This window comes from Alosa sapidissima, chromosome 21, assembly GCF_018492685.1.
Source record: "Alosa sapidissima isolate fAloSap1 chromosome 21, fAloSap1.pri, whole genome shotgun sequence".
Taxonomy (NCBI): Eukaryota; Metazoa; Chordata; class Actinopteri; order Clupeiformes; family Clupeidae; genus Alosa; species Alosa sapidissima.
The window spans coordinates 22971150-22996149 of record NC_055977.1 but is presented as its reverse complement, the minus strand read 5'-3'; the positions used below and the strand labels follow the sequence as shown (position 1 = coordinate 22996149).

Below are 25000 nucleotides of genomic sequence, written 5' to 3'. Positions count from 1 at the left end.
CCCCCTCCACTCACCTTGGCAAGCAGGCACGGGCGAGTCCCAGTCGTAGAAGCCGTGCGATGTCTTCTTGCAGACGGCCGAGCCCTGGCCCACCAGCCGATAGCCGCGGTCACAGGCCCAGCGCACCTGGCTGTTGACGTGGCCGCCGGTCTGGCTGGCCACAGAGCCGTGCAGCGGCGAGTCGGGCGTGCTGCAGTAGAGCGCTGCAACAGACAAGCGCACACGCCCTATCAGTCCTTTTATCAGGGGCCCTGCAGGGGGCCCCGCAGCCTGGGGCCCGTCAACAACAACAACAACAACAACAACAACAATTAATAACATCAAAAATGGCTGCACTGCACTGCACTGCCTGCTTAAAACGTCCAATGACTAACATGCAGATGAATATGTGCTACTGTTTCCTATACTGTAACATGCAGGACTTAAAAGTATACGGTACATCGATGCAAAGTGCAACTGCAGTCCAAAGACTATTACGAGAAATTAAAAAAGCGCTCTATAAATGCAATGTGTTGTTGCTGTGCCTGTGTCAATCACTTCACCTGTCATTGCTCATAATGTTATGTCTGATCATTATACTTTTAAGGCTATGTGCCTGGCTACCATGCAGTGGATTGAAAATAATTCCTTCATGCTAATAGTAGAGAAACTAGCTAAGGATAGCTAAAAACAACCTGTGTTTGTATAACCATGCGTGTGTTCATGTGGCTGGTCCTACAATCATGATTATCATTATATCCCTCATAATGAGATATGACGTGAAACATGTCCATTATCCCTTGCGAAATGCTTTCAAGCCACCAGCAGGGAGACTAACTCCAATGATTAGCTAAAGCTACCTGTGGCTGCGCGTATTTAAAAACCCACCTAAGAACAAAGGTTGTTTCGCACTGCTCAACTGAATTGACTGAGGTCAATGACCAGAATGGCTGCAATGTGGGTGGTTTTAGAATAATCAGTAAAACGTCAAGGTCTTTTCACTTTTCTCCATGACGTAGATTTTTTTTGCTTTTTCTCTGAATATAGCTCTCTCTAATTTTTTTATAAAAGGCTTTAGACTTTGATTCACCATCACTTATGTTATGCTGATACATGTATTGTATGTAGAGGCCAAGCAAACTCACCCACAACTTTTCCATTTCATGTCAAATACTTCATAAACTTCATGAAAAAATAATGCAAAATTCATAGGATCTTGCAAAAGTAAACAATTCTGACATCATGTTGCAAACTAACCTGATGTTTTCTTAGATGTTCACTAGAAATTTCAACCCAATCCAGTAAAAGAAAATAAGTAGTTGGTAAGAAGATGATGACATTTAGCTTCAAGGATCATGGAGTAGAGCTACTGTATATGGTATTGGAAGGTCTGAATTTTAAATTAAAATTTTAAATTAAATCATGGCACGAACTGAGGGGTCCTAGGAACGACCCATACACTCAGTACATGCTGGCGACACTCATCCAACCACCAACATGCATGCACCTACACACCCACCCTGAGCACACAAACACAAACCTCACACGCCCACCCTACACACACACACACAAAAATGTTTATGAGCTCATTTCCCTGCCATTTCCCTGAGATATGCCCCTAAAAACACAGTACAATCAAGTAAAATAATGTGCAACTGGACAAGGTAGCTTTACACGATATCATTACCCTGTGAAGAGCAAAGGCAGACTACAATGGCTTTTTCTTTGGCATAATATTATGCTGCGGGTCACATTTGTTTACGGAAATAGCCCGTTGCCCAAATCTGTCATCCTCCTGGGCATATGCCAGCTCGAGTTTTTATTACCTTTGGCCCTGAGCTGGACGGATATGCTAGCTGTCCCTGAGGAGCAATGAGAAAGAAAAAAAAGCTAAACTTATGGCTCCGTACAAAAATGTCAGCTCTCGTTTTGATCTCGATCCTAATGTGCAGCTGTTCGTGATGTGAACCTCTGCCATGCCTGGTCCATGGCTCATGGCTCGGTTTCAAGGAGAGCGAGACAGACAGAGAAACAGATAGAGAGAGACAGAGAGAGAGAGAAACAGATAGAGACAGAGAGAGCGAGAGAGAGAAACAGATAGAGACAGAGAGAGCGAGAGAGAGAAACAGATAGAGACAGAGAGAGAGAGGGAAAGAGAGAGAAGGAGAGGGACAGAGAGAGTGCTGAGAGGGGAGATTTTGATATCCGACGATATCGGTCATTCGCAAAGCAAGGTAAGCTTTTCTCTCAGCCCCTCGGCCGTCCTAATAACTGTGGCGTAGATGGAGGGGGGTGAGTGAGAGTTCACCTGAAAAAGCAGCAGGAAGGCTGCGGGGGACAAGCAGGGGGTAACGGGAGGGCACAGACATCACACACGGCAGGTGGCCAGCATGTACACTGCCTCTCTCTCCAACACACACACACCCACCCACCCACACACACCCAAGCACACACACACACATACACACACGTCCACCCACACACACACACCCAAACACACACGCACCCACCCACACACACACACACACACAAGCATACTCTCTCTAACCTCTCTTTTTCTCTGATTCATTCTAATGAGAGTGAAAGTGAGAAACTCAAAAGTGAGAGCAACTAAGTGGAGAACGACTGAAGAATATGGACAAGTGGAAGAAGAATGAAGGGCTACTGTGTGCATAAGTGTGTACTGTATATTGTCTTGTGTACGTATGTGTATATGTGTGTGTGTTACTGAGGGAAGGGCACAGAAATGTCATAACACTTCAAAAGAGATTTACTCCCCATTCCTTGCATACATAAACATCCGAGGCGGGTATCTGCTCACAAATCTCCCGACACACAATCGGATGCTGAATTAATGGCTGCTTCTCTCTCTCTCTCTCTCTCTCTCCTATGTTATATGATACACACCCTCCTCAAGCATATGCACAATGGCCTTTATTATGTAATTTGTGGATGTGTTTGTGTGTGTGTGTGAAGCTCAGAAAATGTAACTGGGATTTGCAAACAAGCCAAACAAACTAGGGAAATGAGGATTTGTGTGGCTCAAGAGCAACACAGCTCTCCCTTTTTTGAAAGTCAAAAGAGAACAGAGCTTTTTCTCATTTCAGGCGCCGGGTTTGACTCCTCTCCAAGCCTTTTCCGAACAAAACAAGGGTGATTGCTTTTCAACCCCCCCCCCCCCCCCCCCACACACACACACACACACCTCCTTCCCTTCCTCTTTAAAAATGCCCCCTTTTTGCCAAACACCTTGCAAAATGCATACCCCCCTCTGAAAAATCTAGATATCCACTTAGGCAGCGCTCCAGGTGGGTGAGGGGAAATAGAGGAAAGGACGCTTGTTTGCTCTCTCTGTCTCTGTATCTTCCTCTCTCCTCTATCTCTCTCGATCTTTTTCTATCTCTTTCAAGCGCCAAATGCACTAAAATAACTCTCTTCTGTCTACACTCCAATTTTGCAGTGCTGTTTCTTCCTCCTCATCCTCCTCTTCCTCCTTCACTTTTTTACTCAATCACCGACTCCTCTCCCACAGACAGAAGATGTCTTGCTGGGGATTATGAGGCCTTCCACCCTGAGCTTGTTGTTTTCACCCACCTCTCTCTGTCTGCTGCTGCGAGACTATTTGGCTCGACTGCCTGTGTGGGAAGCATTTTTCAACTCCTCTCGGCCTTGTGTGTGGGCAGAGCTGTCCGGTCCGTTAGGCCCATGTCTGGGAGCGGTCAGAGGGCGCTGACCTGCCCGGCCTCTCTTTGACACCGGCCTGGACTGAGAGAGGGCCATTGTCGGGGACAGGCCCCGAGACCGGCCTGACCACTGCCTGACCCTTGACCCCATGAGGTTGCTTGTGTCTGTTTGCATTGTCGGGCCCATGGAGGCTAGCAATGCTAATGCTGCCACTGGGCCCTGAGGCTGAGGTGCACAGACATAATGCACACTTACTAAAACAGACAAATGCAGCGACACAGTCTGAGTCATGCGTTCACACACACACACACACACACACACACACACACTTATTCTTTCTTACCAAACAGACATTGTGTAGTGTTACTATGTGCAGTGGTCCCTCTCTCTCTCTCTCTCTCTCAATTTCAATTCAATTCAATTCAAATGAGCTTTATTGGCATGACAATAATATTGTGTTACCAAAGCTGACATATTTGGTATTACAAAACGGATAGTTCCGGTCCTTGATTATGATTGGTTAAATCGCGTTCGATGCTGTTGTATATTTTCCCAATATAGCACGGCTGAGACCACATTTCGTTCTATATTAATGCACTTAGAATGCATAACGGTTAAAATTATAAGTTGCTGAGCAACAATTCCGATAAGAATCTACTAGCGGCGGAACTGTTCTATGGGGACTCTGTGGAAGAATGGACATTTGTAGATAAAACAGCTTTTAAATTTCATAATTATTTTTTTATTTTGTACATGTATTTTTTTTAATGTCATATATGTAGTAGTCGTTTTATAAAAGCAATAAGCCCCGAGAGGCCGTTCTATATCGTGAATATAGCACATCTGAGGGTTGTTTAACGGCACTCAGCTTTGCTTCGCTTGCTTCGTGTCTAACAACACCCCTCAGCTGTGCTATATTCATGATATAGAACAGCCTCTCGAGGCTTATTGCTTAATAATAATACAGATAAAACAATAATGAAAGAAAATAAATCTCTCTCTCTCTCTCTAACAAAAAATAAATCTAGAGACATTACATCTCTACTCTCTCTAACACACACCACACACACACACACACACACCCTCACACACACAGTTAACCTCTCCTATCCTCTCTTGCTCACACACATTTGCTGTGCCGTGTGGTGTTGGAGTGGAGAGTGTGCAATGTGGGTGGGTTGTCTCCCTGGGCCGACCACTGACGGCTGGAATGACATCTGTAGTGGCAGCACTAATGCACTGTGTGCCTGTGGTCCACTGGGTAAGACTGACACACACACACAAACAAACACACATTTTCTCTCTCTCTCTGGGCCTACTACTCTCATCTTGTCAAAGAGCTGTCCTCCCAAATGCATTCTTCACCCCTTCCCACACACACAAGCACACTCACACAAACACACTCTCTCACACACACACACACACACACACCAAACACACACACACACTCTATGAGCCAAGCTTGTTGCTTTAAAATGACAGAAACTGCCTTATGCTTCATGAACATGTCTAACGAGTATGTTGTGCATATTTTCCATTGTTTAAAGATTTCCTATGCATCGCCATCCTATGTGACCTTAATCATAATAATTCACATGCAAGCAAAGCATGCTGCCCCCCTACTTTACACAATCTCACTATTGTATACAATTATCATGTAGTATCGTTTGACTTCCTCACCTGTTCATCCATGCACCACACACACACGCACACACACTACAACACTGTTACTATTATCCTCCTCCTCCTCCTCCTCCTCCTCCTCCCTCTCTCTCTCTCTCTCTCTCTCTCTCTCTCTCTTTGTCACTGTGCTCAAGCTCATTACAGTCACATGCCAGTGAGGTTTGAACGTGCAGAAGGAGTGAAAAAAGAGTGATTTAAATGGATACATACTTTGATACTCACCGACATAGCGGATACGGAACCCTCGCTTGTTGGTGCCGTGGTCCGCTGTCCAGCGCAGAAGCAGCTGGTGGCCTGTGGTGGTCAGGTTGAAGGGTGTGGCCATGTCCCCGCTTAGGGTGGCCAGCACCTGGCTGTGGGTGGTGGGACCTGCAGGAGAGAGGGAGGAGGGAGAGAGAGAGAGACAGAGAGAGAGAGAGAGAAAAGTGGGATGGATAAACAATAAGAGAGGGAGAAAGAAACATGACATCAGTCAATATATAGTGAGAAATAAAGAGAAGATGAGAAAGAGGGACAGAGAAAGAGAGGGGGAGAGGGGGAGACATAAGAAAGAGAGGGGGAGAGGGGGAGACATAAGAAAAAGAGGGAGAGAGAGAGAGACATAAGAAAGTATAGAATAAAAACAAGGAGGCAAACATAGTGTGAAAGTCAAACAGAGTTAGAAAGAAAGGCAGGGAAAGTGAGAGACAAAAGAGAGAGAGAAAAAGAAAGTGAGTGAGATAGCAAGATAGAGAGCAACAAAGCAAGAGCGAGAGAGAGAGAGAGATGACATTGAGCAGGCCATGAGATAAAGTATGCGCGCAGGAACTTTCCAAAGCTTATCATTATGCCAACGACTAAACACATATAGGTAATACCAGCGGAGCTCTCCTGGGTCTCTCTGCCCGAGGGGACCGGCTGTTGATTGCTGCGCCTTTCTTGCCACAAACGCAGCAGCCGAAATGATCTTCTTTCAGGGGATTAAAATACGAGCTCCATCTGGATAGCAATCAGCGCAACGTTTCGGCAGCGCACAGTATTTTCGACTACACGCCACTTTGGGAAAGTTCCTGGGAACTTAAACTACCCTTAGTGACCCCTGGAGGCTGCGGGATTCAATAATTCAATGATGTGGACGAGGATGAGTCAGCAGGAGAGATTACAGGTGCTGGTTTTAGGCCTGGTTCCACTCATTAATATATGAGAACCAAATAAAGGAGGGAGAGAGGGAGGGAGAGACAGACACGGAAAGGGCCTTGACAGGCACTTAAGGACGTTTAATATTGTGGTCATCAATGTTAGCCGTTGAGGCTGACTTATGCCAAACTACAGTAAGCCAGCGAAACAGTCTATGAGTTCTATTCACTGCATAACCCGTGATATACGTGTATATATATATATATATATATATATATCTATGGAATAACCCCTGTGTTTGTATATGCTATTTAAATAAACTTGACTTGACCACTTCATGGCAGGGATGCTAATCTCTTAGGACATTTCAGTGATCTCTCAATAAATTTGTGACCAAAGATGTTGATTTACTGATTGCAAAGCTCAGGTGGGTATAACCAAAGGTATTAATGGATCATAAAGAAAATAATTGTATATTATTCACAATGCCAATGCGTCAATGTCAATGTAAACTTTGTAAATGTAAATATAATGTAAAATGAATGATGTGTGATGATGGAACCACAGAAAAAAAAACACAAACAAACATATATTCATTCTACCATCAAAGACTTCCAGGATGTCAAACTCCTTCTCGGTCTGGAAGTACTCAAAGTAGAGCGAGATGTTGTAGCCCTTCTCCACGTTGATGCTCCACGAGCACATCTGGAGATTGGGGTAGCTGTCCGGGTAGCCTGGGCTCAGAATCACCCCGCTCGAGTCGAAGCGCACATCATGGGCAGGGCATTGTACTGCACACACAGAGAAGAAATTGGAGAACAATGACTTAATGGCACGAATCAATATGTAACCTGAAGGGAAAGGCATAGGGTTTCTCTCTCTCTCTCTACATTTTTCAACAGCTGTGGGATGTCTCCAGGTACAATTGCTTTGAGTAGTTCAATGAGATCGTTCAGTCTCACTCCTCTCTCTCTCACTCCAGATGTCCCTCTGAATTGTCATGTGAAAATGTTAACACAGCAGACAAAGACTCTATTTTTCTGTCATTGTCTTCTAACATCCAGATGTTTATGTCATATGAGATTAGGGCTTAATGCCACTTGTGATTCAGTGACAGGCTATTTTGCCTCATCCTAGGCAATTTTCGATTTGAACAGAGGGCAAATGTGTACAAAAGTGCAGACACACACACACACACCCATGTATACAAGCGAACGCACACACACACACAGAAACAGACAAGCAGACACAAACACACACACACACTTTTACTCGCTTCGACGGGGGGTAAAATGTGGCACCATAAAAGATTAATGGTAGCAGCTGTTTATGCCTCTGAACGGAGTGAGGCGTGTGTCAGACAACATAGCCCAAAAACAGGAGGGGCGAGAGAGAGAGATTGGAGCTGACAGGCGCAGGTGTGACTGAGGTGGAGAAAAACGCCCGTTACTTGGGCCTGTTCTGCACACAATGCCCACAGCCAGTGGAGAGAATGGGGCTGGGTGGAGTGAGCTAAGTCCTTTAGCGGAGCGGTGGAATCCATTGTAAAGGCACAGAGCAGGCCTGCTGAAGAGGGTTAGCAAGCAGGTCAGCAGAGGAGGGAGTGCAGTTAATGCTCATCATTTTGTCATTTCCCCCATGGTGCATCACAGAGGAAATAGTGCTTTACGGAGTGCTAGAGAACACCAAAGGTGCTTATATAACAGACATGCTGTCACATGTCCTGTCTTCTACAGGTTCTCCATTTTTCCAAGTGTCCAACAATATGTTATTTTGAGATGTCGTGATATTACACTTGTTTTCAGTGTGCTGTATACATTAAATTGGTTATTTATCAGTTCCAGAGGCGGGAATAGGATAGGGAGAATCATTCTGAATGTGGGGAAATGTGGGGAAAACACATACCAACCTTTTGCTCTTTTACTTGATACAATTAATAGGCAATTACACAATTAATACAGAATTATAACATGCAATTTTTTATCTGAATAATTATTTGCGAAACAGCGCCTCTACTAGTAAGGACAACGTTCTCCTTGGCTCACTGTATTTCAATGGCTCTCTCAGATGAATTCCCTGCTTTATAGCGGCTTGAGGAGAAGAGAATATTCTTCTCATCAAGGAAGTAACGACCGTTGTGCTATACGTTTGGAGAGGGTGTCGTTCAAGAGATGTTGAGATGTTAGTCGTTCAAAATGATGTATAAAAAAAATCCTTGAGTATAATCCGTTGCTTAGTTTGGAATGGTTTTGTGATGGACTAGAAGACAGGGCTGATGAAGAGCAGAAATAGTCTGTTAATTGTCTGTTGAACCTGAATCAGGTTCAGTATGTAAAATTGTTGAACAATTACTGGACATCACCCTAGCCAAATCCAACCCCTAACACTAACGTTAACAGATTGTCATCAGATCATAGATCTGTGGGCAAACTGTCCAAGAAAACTTTATTCGGTCTGCAAGAGTTAGTGCAAGATAGGAGATTATAGCTTGCTAGCAGTGGCAATTTTGCAAGGTGTCTCCAGCATTTATTTTTTGCTGTTGGTGTGAGCAACATTGCTTACGGGATTATCTACAATATTTTTCACAGGATGAGAGGGTGACAGCAGAGGGGAGACATTTCAATTCACTAGTTGTAATCTTGCAGTTGTTTATGTTGCTGGAGTGATCCAGGGACATTCTGTCAGATTCTATGAGGAACAGCAGGAGTGCAGCTGTTCATGTTGAATTTTGTAGAGAGGGAGATGGCATAAGTGATAGCTGAGCCTTGTACGGTCTTCTCAGGCTCCGAGGTGATAAATGTCACTTCAACTATAAACAATAAACTGTGACTAGCCTGACAACTTTAGAAAAGGGAATATGTCCCCCCCCCCCCCCCCCCAGTACCTTCTGTCTTGTCCTGTCACACTTGGAGCCATTACTTTCGTGGGCAGGCTTTTAATTAGACAGGTTTTGCTTTCTCAATCAAACAATCTATTCAGCTCTTTGATATTCTGTGGTGGCCTACATGTTGTTTTAATGCTTGATTTAATTGCTTGATTTTTTGGTACTTTACACGAATCCAAAGACTTCCTACTAGCCTGGCCTCAGACAAGAAAAAATGTCAGGCCAATCAGCGACAAGAGGGGAAGACGAAACCGAAACTTATTGTGATAAACAGAAGCAGCAACACCTGCAAACATCAAAAAATGCAGTTGGAATAATGCAGACATTTATTTACAGTAAAGGTAGACCCACATATACATTGTTTCCTGACTGTTGATGCTGTTTGTAAAGTTTAGGCAAAGTAGGAAGTAACATTAGGAATCTCTGATCAATGTGATTGTTAAGGCTGGACCAATGATTTCAAAGTTAATGCCTGTCGCGATGCAATGTTGTAAACGAATCCCGATCATGAGTCACCAGACTCTTTTCACTTTGTGAATGAGTTTGGAATTTTCCAGGTTATCTTCTTATAAACAACCTCACTCTTTTTGTGGGTTATTTCAGCAAAGAATTTGGTTACCAGCCATCACTGATTCTTATAAATGATTACAATTATTTTATTTGAATGATCATTAAGTAACATTCAACTAGCCTATACCTATTTGTTTTGGCTGCCTGCTGAACGATTTTGAGTTTGCTACTACTGCTTAATTCTGACTTTGGATTGACTCAGAAGATAGGTAGTAAAGGTTTCTAAACCAAGGGGGGAGAGTACAGATCAAGGGACATAGAGTTTGTGTGAGTGTGTATGTTGAGGCAGTGGAGTGTGTGTGTGTGTGTGTGTGTGTGTGTGTGTTGAGGCAGTGGGGTGTGTGTGTGTGTGTGTGTTGAGGCAGTGGGGTGTGTGTACAGTATGTGTGTGTGTGTGTGTGTGTGTGTGTGTGTGTTGAGGCACTGGGGTGTGTGTGTGTGTGTGTGTGTGTGTGTGGGGTGGGGGGGGTCGGTGGGAGGCAAACCTTGACACGTGGGAGGGGGGCCATCCATCTGCAGTCGCTCCCCCAGACGGCACGTCAGAATCTCGCTGCCCACCAATGTGAAGCCGGGGTGACACCGGTAGCGGATGATATCACCTGAGAGACAGCCAGACAGAACAGAGAGGTGGGGAACAAGTGGGGGATGATGGGAGTGAAAAAGAGAGACAGAGAGAGAAAGGGATGGAGTGAGAGAGAGCATTCAACTATTGATTAAGCCATTTGTTAACTAACAGTGACAGCTAACCAGTAACATTGTACATTGTGCACAACCTGTTACATTGTATGCATTTTAAGGTATAGTTGATATACAAAACAAAAAGTTACGCAAATTGACTTTATAGCCATTGCTTTGCCCTTATATGAATAATATATATATAATATGTAAACCTGAATATTTATCTTTTCATACATATGAAAGGCATAAAGCTATTTTATTACGCTCATAATCCATGGTGCCAATCTAAAAATAATCACATGTCAGCAGTATGGGGACGTCAGAGGAGATGATGGATGGGGCGCTCTGTGCTACGCTACACTGGGCACAGAGGAGCCCTGCTCCTGGTTTACTGGGCAAGGTGAATCCATCTCTGTTACCGTAATGGCCCACTTTCTCTGCCCTCCACCACCAGTCAGTGAGCATCAGGATATATATCGCTCTGTGCCAAGAGAGCTAGGTGTTGGTAGGGTGGGTGTGGGCATGGGTTGGTTCGCTGACACACCATGCCTTGCTTGATGCTCATTATTGAGAGGTCATTCACTGGGGTGAATGCTCACTCCAAAGACCAATAGATATCTTGACCACAAGAGGCATAGGACAGGGGGTGATCTGGTTGTGGCGAGTTGCACTCCAGCAAGTTGCTAACATACCGTGGCTTCTCATACCAGGAATTAAGGAATTACAGACAATAATCATGCCCCCATTTAGCCTCTCAAGCAACAATTTTCCACTAAGATAAACATACTTTAATGTCAGGTCTTAGAAGCTCTTGCCATTTGCAGCTAGTCCTTGGTGGACGTATCACAGATGATTGAGAAGCAGGTTTAAATGGTGGTGGATATTTCTGCCCTCCAGTGAATGAGAGCATAATTGCTGGTGTGAGAACAGGCGGTACAGTAAAGGAGGCGCAAGGGTATGTGTGTGTGTGTGTGGGGGGGGGGGCTGGAATGACCACTTACCTATCTCAAAGTCATTATCCTCCATTAGCGCATCCGCATTGCCAACTTCAGGAGGAGACTGGCACACACGCAGCTGGTAGGCTATGTAAAGGAAGGTGGCAGAGATGACAAAAAAGTAAGACTTAAAGATACATACTCGCAAAGTGCACAGCATAAAAACCTCATAAGGCATTTAGCTATTTATATTAGAAAAGTTAGCAGCTAACAGGAGTTAAATCTTCTTTGCAGTGTTGTGCACCAGGTGTGCCTTCCAATAAGCGGTGGCACAAATTAAAGAGACATTTGGAATATTGAACTGAATCAATTAATTGACATTCAAAAATCATATAGCAAATAGCAATATCTGTCAGAAAAAAAACGCAATTAGATATTTTCCCCAAATCGTGCAGCCCTATTGTGAATGCTAGGTTCATGTAAGGGTTTGACGCCAGCTTGGAGCTGACGGCTGCTTGATGGTGGTGATGGTGGCAGTGGGGCCTGCGGGGGTGCCGGCGAGAGAGGAGCTGGCATGTGACGAGGTGCTAATGATTGGAGACCAGCCATGTTGGTGATGCCAGCATTAGCCGAGGTGACACTCTGACGCACAACGTGAACCCACTTATTAGCGGCTACCACCAGCAACACTGACAAGCTCTTCACCCCCCCCCCCCCTTGTCAAGGACCTGTATGATACTCCATGTGCTCTTTCCACATGAGTTGCTAAGATCTCATTGGGAACAATTCTAGATCGGTGGTGCATGTTACTTAATTAAACCTTGTGATGAAGTGTGCTCCACTCCAATTAAGGAAACGTTAGAGAATCCTTCTAGAAACAAGGAGAGAAAATAAGATAGCGAGTGACTATTCAGTAAATTATCTGCAAAGAATAAAGTTATTTGAGAACTGTAGGCTCTGACAAACTGCATCTCTAATGCAGTTGTATCACAGCCACCAGACCGCCTAGGCGTCCCTTTTTGCATGACGTTAATTAAAAAAAACCCATTTTGATGCTTAATGGCTGTGTTAATTATTTTAATGGTTAACATATTTATGAACAGCGAACTCCATCTCGCTATGTTGGGAGGAATGGCTGGTGATCTAATTTGATGGTTCCTCTCCTCACAAGCAGCTCTGTAATTGCGTGCGAGCGCCAGATTGATTAAGATGAAGATGTTTCTATCTCCTTCCATACACAACCCATACACCACAACTCCCCCAACTCATCCACCAACACCCATCAAAACCCATGATCCTCCGGGTGGCGTTGGTGGAGGCGGAATGCCCCAGCTTTGTCTTTGCCCGGCGTTAATTGAGAATGGGATTGTGGGCTCCAGACGAGGAGTGGAGGAACAACACTAATTAACTATTGAAGCTCACTTAGCATGATTGAGGCCTCTGCTTCTTGCTCTGTGACTGATGAATGCAGTCCCTGTTTAATATGTGAGTATGTAAATATGTACACATGTACAAACTGTATGTATGTATGGAAGAGAGGATTGGTGAGATTGTTGGGGATGGGCAACAAGGGGAAAGAGACAGCAGAGCAGAGAAAGGTTGATGAGGACATGGAGGACCATTGGCTGAGATATTCATGAGCTGCAGAATGGGGACTTGGGGTATAAAAGAAACGCACATTCCTTTTCTACCTCTCTAGTCCTGTTATATGTTCAGGGCCATTGAGGAATCAGAGAGGAACAAGTGTGAAGGGCATGTGTGTGTGTGTGTGTGTGTGTGTGTGTGTGTGTGTGTGTGCGTTTGTGTGTGTGTGTTGCCTAAATAGCCTAAATGTCAGTTTGGAATTGAGTCGTTTGGGCATCAGTTTCACCGCCATGGCTCCGCTGATGTCATCAGTGCGCACACATTTAATCAAGTAAAACTGTTCGTGGACGCCATGGAAAATCGGATGGCTATGGGCTCTACATCTCAAAGCCCATTTAGCCAGGATTATTATATTCCATGGCCATCCTTAGCTGAGAATGACTGAGTTTATAGAGCTCAGATGCTTTGGTCGGAACACACTGCCGGATGATGGCCCTCTGTGTGAATGTAATTTGATTAGTTGACAAACTAAAGCACCAAACACATTTGGGGGGCCCACGAATCGGCTCAGAAGTCCTCCCTCTTTCAAATCAAAGAGTTCTCTGGGAAATAAAGTTGTCTTTATCACTTGGTGTGCCCATTTATTATGAATCAAAGCTGTTAACGCATAGGAGAAAATGGAAAATGAATTCCCATGCCTAATCTGAACAAATATAGATGTTATGTATATTTTCCCTTTTGCATGCCCTACATTAAAGATGCACAGACAGGCAATTAAAAATGTTCAAAACCACATCTCCATCCACCAAAGAAATGTGAGTTCCCTCGATAGCAACATGGCCGCCAGTGCAGTGTGTCACAGCAACCAGATTAAAAACAGAGAATCAAATATGGTTTCTCCCTGGTTAAGCATTTCCTGTGGACTTTTAAGGCAGGAAACAGTTTTAACTAGTGACCACACATGCAAAAATGGAAAATAAGCTTGTCTGCTGACTTGGGCAAAAAGGAGGACTCTATTATGGCCGCCTGTTAGCGGAGCCTGGATTTATATCTGATCCGTGTCAATTTGGTGAATTTAATCACTGAACACATGCATTTATCATACGCATATCAGGATTAAACAAATAAGAATTTCTACAGAATTGCTCAAGCTTCTCAAGCAGAATTTCTCAAGCTGTCTTGCCACTGTCAGGCTGTATTGGCTTAAAGGCACCCTTAACAACATTTGCTCTCGAGGTCCCCCTCTGGTTGAGAAGCGAAATAATAAATGAACTACATATGCTTCTTTGGCAACAAAGTATGAACATAACTTCCATATAATATACGCATGTGTGATGATGACCGGACTTCACACATACTGTACCATTAGAGAGAGACAAGGAAGGACAGAAACTAAGAAAGAGGGACAGGAAGGCAAGAGTGAGGGAGAGTATTTGTGTGTGTGTGTGTGTGTGTGTGTGTGTGTGTGTGTGTGTGTGAGTGTGAGAGAGAGAGAGAGAGAGAGAGAGAGGAGGGGGGGGAGGGAGGAAGTAAAGAAGAATGGAGAGAAAGTGGAGAAGAAGAGAAGTGGAGAAGAAGAAGAGATAGATAGATAGATAGATAGATAGACAGAAAAAGAGAATGAATGTGAGAAGAAGGTGGGAAGTTCAGTGAAAGTGAAGTCCAGCAGAAAAGAATAACATGTGTGGCTAATGACTCATGCTTGTCATATCTGTGAGGCCTAGTGAACAGTGAAGCATCAGGGGGAGAAGGAGAGCTTTAGCAGCCTATCAGGGGCCATGGGTCCACAAGCATCCTCACCATGGTAACTGAGCACGAAGAAGCCACTGCCGCTGAAGTCACTGTGGAACTTGATGAGGATCTGGTTGGACGTGGTGTAGACCGACTCGAGTGCTGTATTCCCACTGAACTGGCCAATCTGGGGCGAGCTCTGGTCAGGGCCGTCCCTGTAATAACATTGGTCGTTACAACTCAATTACTATGTTATTACAACTGCTACAACAAACCTTGTGTCACCAGGGATTTCTAGCAAGATGTGTTATGTTTTATATATAGTTTTGTCATAATGCTTTTGAAAATTGCTTGTTTGTGTGTGTGTGAGTGTGTGTGTGTATACATGCACTGTGAGTGAGTGAGAGTGAGAATGTGTGTGTGTGTGTGTGTGTGTGTGTGTGTGTGTGTGTGTGTGTGTGTGTGTGTGTGTACATATACATATCTATATGTGGCATATGCCTAATAAGAACTTTCACAGATGCAAGTCCTGTCATGGAAGAAAAGGGAACACAATTCATCTAAGAGACATTCAATTCCACTGGCAGGTTACAGCACTTGTCCCCACACAGCATATAAATCTGTGAGTGTGGAGGTAACATGATAAACAAGGTGAGCCGAGGCTCAATTTCACACCAGGGAGAGGCCATAATCTCCGATAGCTTCTCGTAGTCACTGTAAATTGCCTCGTTCGGTAGGCAAGGCTCAAACAAAACTTCGCCCATTACGCCAGAGCGAGAAATAAAAAACGTGTTATTTTCCTCCCATCGAGGACACACGCACACATTGCGGGAGGAAATGGCTCCGCTGTGGATAAAATATTAAACGAGCCCAGCGTGGCTGCATGGGTGCATTAAGGGGCCGGCTCCTGGCGAAAACACACCAGCGCACCAGCCACTCTGATGAGATGCTCTTAATAAGTAGAGGAAGGCCAGTCTGCCCCATTCAGGGTCCAGTGCAGGGTCCACTGGGGATACTTAAAACACGAAGCGTATGTACTGTAGGAACTGGATTTACCTCCCTGGTGTGAATGTGTAGATGAGAGCAAGTGTGTGTGTGTGTGTGTGTGTGTGTGTGTGTGTGTGAGTGAGAAAGAGAGAGAGAGAGAGAGAGAGAGAGTGGGGGAGGAGGTATCAAATCCCGCAGCATTCAGAACAGATTGAAGTGCTTGCAGGTGAAACGAAAAAACATAAATATAATCTGAGTCTGAAGACGGCAGAGAAGAAGAAAAAAGGCAATAATGTATTTCTCTCTCTCTTTGCTGAAAATGCATTATTTAGAAATAAGAGGAGAGCAGAAGAGAGAGGGTTGCTGAGGCAAAGTTAACACCTGAATGGCCAAAGCCTGAACCTCTAAGTCTGGCAAGTTTTAATTAAATTCCTCTAAATCGCTAAATCCAACGACCTTGTCCTTCAGTGACTTCCCTAAACACTGGCGATTTAAAGGGGCGCATTGTTTGAAATATGTTTGGGTTTTAACTTAAAATACATTGTTTTTCCCTCTGCAGTTTGCCTGTGCATTGAAGCGTAGGGGGAAAAGCTCGATCACTATGGTAACCCTCATACTCCCTCACACAGAGAGCAAACTTTTCAATTTGATGGCAGATGCATTCAATCAATCAGTGTAATGAAGGACTGTCATGGACTCAATGCAAAAGCACTTACAGTACAAAGCTTTTCAAGTATGTGTGCTCCCGTTGTGTAATAATTTTGTATTTAAAAAAATATATATACTTTGCCTTGCAATGTGAACAAGCTCACAGGCCAACACCACAATCTGGGAATTTAACGCAGTGGTCCCCAAACTACGGCCCGCGGGCCGGATACGGCCCACCACCTCATTTTGGGTGGCCCCCCAAAACATGTCCAAGGTATATAGCATCTGCCCCGCATGGGAGTATGACATCGTCAAACTATAACCTCCGTAATTCCCCCATTCATTCTCTATAGCGAGTCTTAACAGTACACATGTAATACTCTTCTTGTCCACTGGTGGTTGTTTTGGCGCTGTTTCGCATTTGCCATCGAAAACGGAATGAAATGTAGGCCTACTTGCAAACAATGTAAGAGACCTATGCTGACTGTATCAGTGCTCAAAGTATTCTAAAAGTTTATCAATTAATTGCTAATAACTAACTAACTTCTATTCAAATCATATTTCTGGGACTTTCTGGGATAATTTTTTATATTTTGTATCCACTTGTTCAAATGTTCATACAAATTCACAATTCACAAAGTTCTCATCAGGTGAGTGAAAGTGGTCATTTCAGATGTTTTTGCCAGCACTTCATAAAACTGTCATAGTTTGAGAACTTTAAATTATTTGTAGGATATTGCTTGTTCACAATTTGAGCTGTGTATGCAAAGAGTTCAGAGTTCACACATTTTGAATATTTAATTTGAGCTACATTTTACACTGATATGGCATGATGGCAATATAAACACAGCTAGCAATGGTATTAAATTACAGTAGCCTATGATTAAATGTAATGGAATATTCAACTAAGGTAGACTGTTCACAGCACTAAGCTATTTATGGTTACTGATATACTCCGAGTCTCTGGCACTCTCTTAGAGCCAGGCATTTTGAGCTGGCCCTCGGAAGAAAAAGTTTGGGGACCACTGCTTTAATGAGAAAACTACTATAGAAATTAGGCCTACAGTTCAATGAGGGATACAACTTTTTCACAATCAAGGCATTCAGGGTTCAAGTTTAGACGCTTCCTTATGTCATGCTGAATGAATGTGTGTGTGTGTGTGTGTGTGTGTGTGTGTGTATGTGTGTGGTGGTGTGAGGGAGTGATGGTGATTGGCAGTTGTCTTTGAGTGAGTGTGTGTGTGTGTGTGTGTGTGTGTGTGTGTTTGTACAGTATGTGAGGGGGAGGTAGTAGTCCAAAGGCTCTTTGAGTAAAATGGGTGAAAGTGTGAGAAGTTCCTTGAAAGCATGAATGGCTTTTTTTCTTCCCTGCGCCGAGCTGCTTTTCCCCTCTGTGGTGGGGAAACAAAAGGTGTTGGCTGCGCTGATCGGAACAGCGCAGCTAATTAGTGCAGGAGCTCTTAGGAGAGCGACGGGATTGGTGAGACAAAGCTTTTTTGGTAGGAAAATACAGTAAACACAATACGAACGAGGAATGAAAGAGACCTTTCACGCCATTAATTAAAGTCTTCCACCCTCCAAAACACTTAAACCGAGAAAAAGCACAAAGTTACGTGTTTCTTTAAACCAGAGTTCACTCAAGAAAGAGAAAACGACTTTGCCTTCCTGCACTTCAAGACTCCCAAGTCTCCATAACCCCTTTTCTTTTAATTTCTGATGCAATGTAACATCTCAAACTAAAATCTGAAGATTAAAAAGTAAGCACAACTAAAAAGGCTGAATAATTCACTCAATCTTCAACTAGATTGAGATCAAAATCACACTTTTCAAACCAACATTGCAGCGGATTCCTAGCAATAGAGATTTCACCGGAGGGACAAAAAGCACTACATCTGTGTGCAAAGCCCTACAGAGTGAGCCGTGCTCATTACAACGGGAGAACACTTTAGCACACACAAGGTGGCGCAAAATGTTCAAAAGTGCTCTCCTAACACCCCTTACAAGGCTGTAAAGTGTTTCATGGCCTCCAGGACATGGCTACATTGATTTCTGGCTTTTTAGGAGGCAGCTCTCACGCAGCCTTGAGAACTTCTCATAATGAAGAAAATGTGTGTGGATAGTTCTAGGATTCTGTTACAAATCAGTCATCCAATCAATGTACAAAATACAGTGAGAGTTCAGTGATTCTCTTATACAGCATTCTATAGGCAATGTTTTCATGTCCCTATAGTCTTGAGTTGCTATTAGAATCAATGAATAAAAATTCAGAGTAAATTGTTTTATTTTTGTATATTTAGATGCAGATTAATGGTATAACAGCCTTCACAACCACACTATCAGGAGATGCATTGCCCTTTTACCGCACATCCAGGATTAATGATCCTACGCATCTGAGGGGTTCTGGGCAGTGCTTACCAAACAGTGATGTAGTCATAGATGGGCTCGGTGCTGAGGGTGGTGAAGTTGATGAAGATGCCGTAGCCGGGGGGCACCCTGACGTTCCACACGCAGTCCTGGAAGTTGGGGTACTCGGCAGGGTGGCCAGGGGAGAACACGGTGCCGTTCATGGAGGTGATGTTCCCGCCACACAGAGCTGCGGGCCAGACACACATTTAATATCCATTAAAAAAACAACCCACAACTACTATGATTAAATGAATATACAGCACATTGCATTTTATTGTACTTGCTTTTTATTGTGCTTAAGAAGTCAAAGAACACTAAAATATGAACAAATCTACACTCACATACACATAAAGTAATGGAATTAGGACGCATAGGTACAAATCGCATCCATCCACTCATTACAACAATGTGATGTAAACTCATCAAATACGTATACGGGTCTATATACATGCCAATGGACTGCAATCAATATGTGTTTATGCATTTCTGCACCTTCACATCGAGGCACGGGGAAGTTCCAGTTGCGGCTGATCCCATGGAGACATGTGAGGGAGGCCTCCCCGATGAGAGAGTAGCCAGCCAGGCACTCGAACGACACAGTCATGCCCACGCTGAAGTCGCCGCCGATCACAATGCCGTTCTGGAAAGGGCGCGGGTCAGGGCAGCTCTGCAGCTGGTACGCTGTTCACAGATGGGTATGGATTAACACCAGCAACCCACATTTATAATCACGAGTGAGTCACACACACACACACACACACACACACACACACACACACACACCGTCTAAGGGTCTGGTGTGACATTAAACAACTGTGCAGGAAGGATACTTTGTAAATTTCGTGAGGGAAAATAAATAATAATAAAATAAATGGGAGCCTATCCAAAACAAAGCATGACTAGGCCTTTGTCCCTGTGGAGAGACCATTAGCTGGTGCCAAGTGGAGGTCTGCATCAGACAGAATGGGCTATTCTGGGAGCCAGGGATGAATCAGAGACAAAGACAACACTGAGTGAAGGCAACAAAGTTGTTTTGCTGTGCTTCTCCTGGTCACATATTTTACCAACCTGGAATGCAACTGCTGTAAAAAGAACATTTTCATAATATTCATAATATTATCAGTTATGATGAATATATATGTATAAAAAGTAAGCAACGATCTAATAGCTATCTTATAGAACTATCCATATTTGAGAACAAAACTGATGGTAATGCACTATAACAACCATCACAACTAAAAATATGATTACTACAACCAATACAAATAGAACAACAGACAACTACAAAAACTCCCACTACTAATACTGTACTAGTGCTAGTGCTTTTCCAGAGCAACCACTGCTATAATTCAAAAAGTGTACTGAAGGTGGGTGTGACACTGTTACCCTGAGGTGCTTGCATTGTGTAGATATGACTGTGGTGCAGATGCTCCGGCTCTGTAACTTACCCTGGTAATTGATCTGGAAGCCGGGCTTGTTCTGGGAGTAGTCGCTGTGGAAGAAGAAGCTGGTCTCATGGGTGGTGCTGAAGAACGGCTGCGGCACCTGGGGTCCGCTGAAGCGGTCGATGACGGCGCCCGTCTCGGCGTTGCCGCTGCGTACCTCCAGGTAGTCGTGAATGGCCTCCGTGGAGAAGTTGAAGAACTGCAGGTGGATGCCTGTGGCGGTAGAGACGGGGGTGATTGATGGTGAGGTTGTGGGGATGTATGTTTTTATGAATACACATATGTGTACATAATGCGAAAGCACCCCTGCCAGGGCGCCCGGTGTCCTTGGCACAGTGGCGCTCGACTCTAAACAATGCAGATGGATCAAGCGGCTTTCATTCTATCGCCAGCCATCTATTTCCTTCACACGCACACACACACCCATACACAAACTCCAGGGAGAAGGATGTGTCCTTGGTGCTTTCAAACACTGACACACACACACACACACACACACACACACACACACACACACACACACACACACACACACACATGAATGGATGTATGGGAAATTTATGTTGCTAACATCTGTGGGAGCAGCACTTTTAGTGGTCTCTGGAGTTCCCCGATTTGGCCATTCTAATGAAAATCGCTGCTATGACAAACAAGGTGTCATCTGAAAGTCATTCCAACGTAGATGCAGCACAGTACACAATCAACCTCTGTCCTGCCCCTCCGAGCATCTTCTAAAGTCTGATAGAAACTATTAAAGAGGGACTCTGGGATTGCATTGTCTCCCACTAAACTACAAGTTATCTTTGCCAAGTTCAATGCATTTGTGCATGACAGTTTGGCAAAATAACTTGATTTGCAATGATGCAAGAGCAGACAGTTACATAACCTCAACATTAGCTTTTCAGTGAAACACTAGTCGGGTCTTATGACTAGGGAGGCTCGACATGGCTAAGGTTTTATGCTATGTCACACACACTGCCTTCGGCTGAGTGTGCATGCATAATCTGTGGGTTATTACCGTGCTCCCTTGTCTCGTGATGTATTCACAGGATTTATGTGACATTTTGGCAAGATAGCACCTGTTGGTGGAGAGTGGAAGTGCATGTTTTATCATTCTTTGGTGTCGGTCAAGCTGGATGTGGAGGAGTGTCAGAAAGAGAGATGGGGAGAGAGACAGAGAGATAGAGAGAGAAAGAGAGAGAGAGAGAGCTCACATACCAAAGCCGATGGGCAGTTTGACGGTCCAGGTGCAGTCCAGTCCGCTAGGATAGTTGCCAGGAAACCCAGGGCTCAGAATCACACCACTGACCTCAGTCATGGACCCGCCACATTGAGCTGAGGAGATAGAACACACACACACATGCAGCCATGAGCACATGCATGCACACAGACACAGTCAAGGGCATAGGCTATGCATATATTTATATAAACACATTTACACACACACACGCGCATGCACGCGCGCGCGCGCACACACACACACACACACACACACACACACACACACACACACACACACACACACACACACACACACACACACACACACACACACGCACACACACACACGCACACACGCACACACGCACGCACACACACACACTCATTTCAGCATGTCAGGGCCAAATTTTACAACCCTTCTCAGACCTGGACGATCCTTTGAAATATAAATCATCATCTCCCCTCATGTAGTCTATTACCCTTGCTATCTCCCAACGGGCCGATCAAATAACATCCGTTTAATTTAATCAGCCAGGGTTGAAGGGAAGGAAGGGCATCTGGGTTCATTAATCGAGCGATTTTTATCTCGAAAGATTTGCAAAATGCAATAATAGGCTCTAGAACTCTGTGCCTGAATTATAGATTAGTTTAATGGACACTGCGTCCGGCCGACAGAGAAGTGGAAGTCGTGGTCTGGGGAGAGCAAGAGGGAGAGGGCTTCCGCTGTGAGAACCGGGTTCTGGATAATCAAGGCCTACCACACAAGGCACACTGAACAACCTGGATTCGGCCAGGTCTCTTTTGGGACTGTTCCTGTCTCTGTTATGATTTTATTTGTGAAACTGACACTGGGGTGAGGATTAAATTATTGCACAACGAATTCATTGTGTTTCACAGTTCTTTTATGACTTTCATTTTAATATGATCAAGCGGAAAAGTTTTCTTTTATTTGGTTTTGAAAACTTTTGATTTAATTAAGAGGGGGCATGAGCAGGAGGACCACATGTGCTCTTTGGCAAACAAACACAAACAAGTAAACAAACAAACAAGCGATTGCATAAAAACAACAAAATGAAAAAAAAAAAAAAAAAAAAAAAAAAAAAAAACGTACTTTATATAATGTGAGCACACCTTCAAATGAGCCAGGGACAAAAACAGACGCAAAACAGCCAATCCCTAGAGCGTAGGGGGGAGCTATCCCAAGCGATGAGTACAGGGTTTTTAGATGAAAAAAACGTTTTTGAAGCGACTGAGTACTGACAGAAGTGCAAACGCAAAGTCATGCACTCACACTGTGGTGCGTGAGTCTCAGTGGGGGAGAAGCTCCAGCGTGAGTCCCAACTGCCCACCGCCACCCCCCCCCCACCTAAACACACACGCCCAGCACAGACCTCCAAAACACTGGTCATGTGGACGCCACAGTGGGGGGGACCAGGGGAGGCGAACCCTCTGGCACATGAGATGCATCAGTCAAGGAGAATACCCATCATCCACTCGACTGAGACAAAGTGAGAAGAGGAGAGGGAGGGAGGGAGGGAGGGGGATGGAGAGATAGACAGACTACAGAACGAGAGAGGGTGACAAAGACGAGTGATGGAACAGAGAGACTGAGAAAGAGAGGGACAGAGAGAAAGAAAGAGAGAGGGGGTGGATGAGGGAGGGGGCCAAAAAAGAAAGAGGCAGAAAGACAGAGAGGACCCAGAGGAGAGCGGTGGCTGTTCTTGTTGTTGTTTTGTCTCTTGGCTGCCAAATTGTCAGACTGAAATATTTTCACAGGAGGGGCGAGGAGGACTGGCACAGAAGTAAACGAAAAATGGACTTATCAGCATTCGTACCAAAAGGGACCTCCTTGGCAACGCTACTTCATTTTTATCCAAAAAAAAGGGAATAAAATAAATAAATTCAATCTAGCATCAGGCTCATTATTTTTGTTTACAGTGCTGTGTTCTTGCTAAAAATCTATCAAATATTTCATGTGACTCAGTAAATGGATATAGTTGGGGTTGCCAGGTTTGTCTTCTTGTCGCCGCCTGGCCAGTAATTATAATTTATACAGTCCTTTGCTCTTTGGAACGCGCCGACACATCTGAGCCCTGCGATGCCTCATATGGTCCCAAATGTGCCTTATAAGATGTGTGCAGAGACACTTTTATATATTCATGACAGCCGATGACTGGTCACGTCCAAAAGTACCTCGTATGTTCTGCCAAGGATCCCGTCCAGCGAATTCACCCAAGTGGACTTGAGATGGTGAATCCCAACATATTTTAAAGTTGCAACACATGTACTGCACTTATGTGTAATTGAGGTTATTATCCAAGCACTTTTGAGGAAAGTGGGATGTGGAGGAAGTGGCTGGGAAGGTTCATTTTTTGGGATTTGGGGCAGCGCGTGTCGGAATGGGAGGCACGCGCCTCCATAAATTATGCGTGTGTACGCAGCTGGAGAGTTAATAATTGAATTGGGTTTTTCAGGATTTGCAGCTGGCCAGCCAGTCGCCTCGAGACAGCCAGCCAGCAAAAGGCCCATTTTCAAGTCATGAAGTACTGTCCCTCCCTCTCTCTCTCTCTCTTTCACTCACTCACTCACTCACTCACTCACTTCACAGAGTAGCTCATGCTTAGCTCATGCTTGTGCTCTCTTGATTGGCTTTCCTTGATTTTAAATGCAATTGTGGTAATCAATTGATTACCACAAAATATTGGCTGATAGATGGACCATGTGAATTGTCAGATAGATTTGAGATGAAACTAGCATTTTATAAACAAAAACACTCAGAATCCATAGCCTACAGTATATATGATCAAAATTGGGTCTTACCTAGGCAGAGTGGCACTGGGTAGTTCCATCTTCTCACAGGTCCTGGCATGCATGTTATGTACGCATTCCCCTAGAGTGAAACAAGACAACCTCCATTGACAATCATGCATTTAGAGGATTTTTGACAAAAAAAGGTGGCTAATTATGAGCAGCCTTACCTGCAAAGAGTATCCTTGCTCACACTGAAACTGGACAACATCCCCCACCATGTAGCGGTCACCTAGTTTGATGCCATAGTTGGGCGTCTGAGGCTCCGGGCAGGACTCCAAACCAATCGCTGGCGAGACAAAGGGGAATGGGAGTTTGACATCAACCTGACCCAGTTTCTACTTGTCAGACTCTCAGAAATACACAGAGAAACCCCAAGAGAACAGTGTGGAGGACTATGATAACACTACCAATGAGAGATGCACCGATATGGAATTTTAGGGCCGATAACGATAACCGATATTTATTGGTTTGTTGTGGCCGATACCGATTCGATAACCGATAATATTACTCTTGAAAAAAAATTGTGAAAAGTGATTTGGGGAAAGCATAATTTTATTGCAGTAATTTTACCTATCACCAAATGATGGACAGAACTCATAATAGTCCTCAATAGTACAGCAGTCAACAACATAACAGTA

At 44.2% G+C, this 25000-nt stretch overlaps 1 protein-coding gene across 1 annotated transcript in view; it reads right to left on the bottom strand.

Annotated features, from left to right (window-relative positions):
* Positions 1–25000, bottom strand: part of csmd3b (CUB and Sushi multiple domains 3b) — a 387713-nt gene that overhangs the window by 62710 nt on the left and 300003 nt on the right. Inside the window, 12 exon segments of the mRNA XM_042077517.1 lie at positions 15–203; positions 5569–5715; positions 7065–7253; positions 10402–10515; positions 11596–11676; positions 14914–15059; positions 18895–19072; positions 19378–19566; positions 20334–20543; positions 21549–21665; positions 24372–24441; positions 24530–24648. Of these exon segments, the coding sequence (XP_041933451.1) occupies positions 15–203; positions 5569–5715; positions 7065–7253; positions 10402–10515; positions 11596–11676; positions 14914–15059; positions 18895–19072; positions 19378–19566; positions 20334–20543; positions 21549–21665; positions 24372–24441; positions 24530–24648 (1749 nt within the window).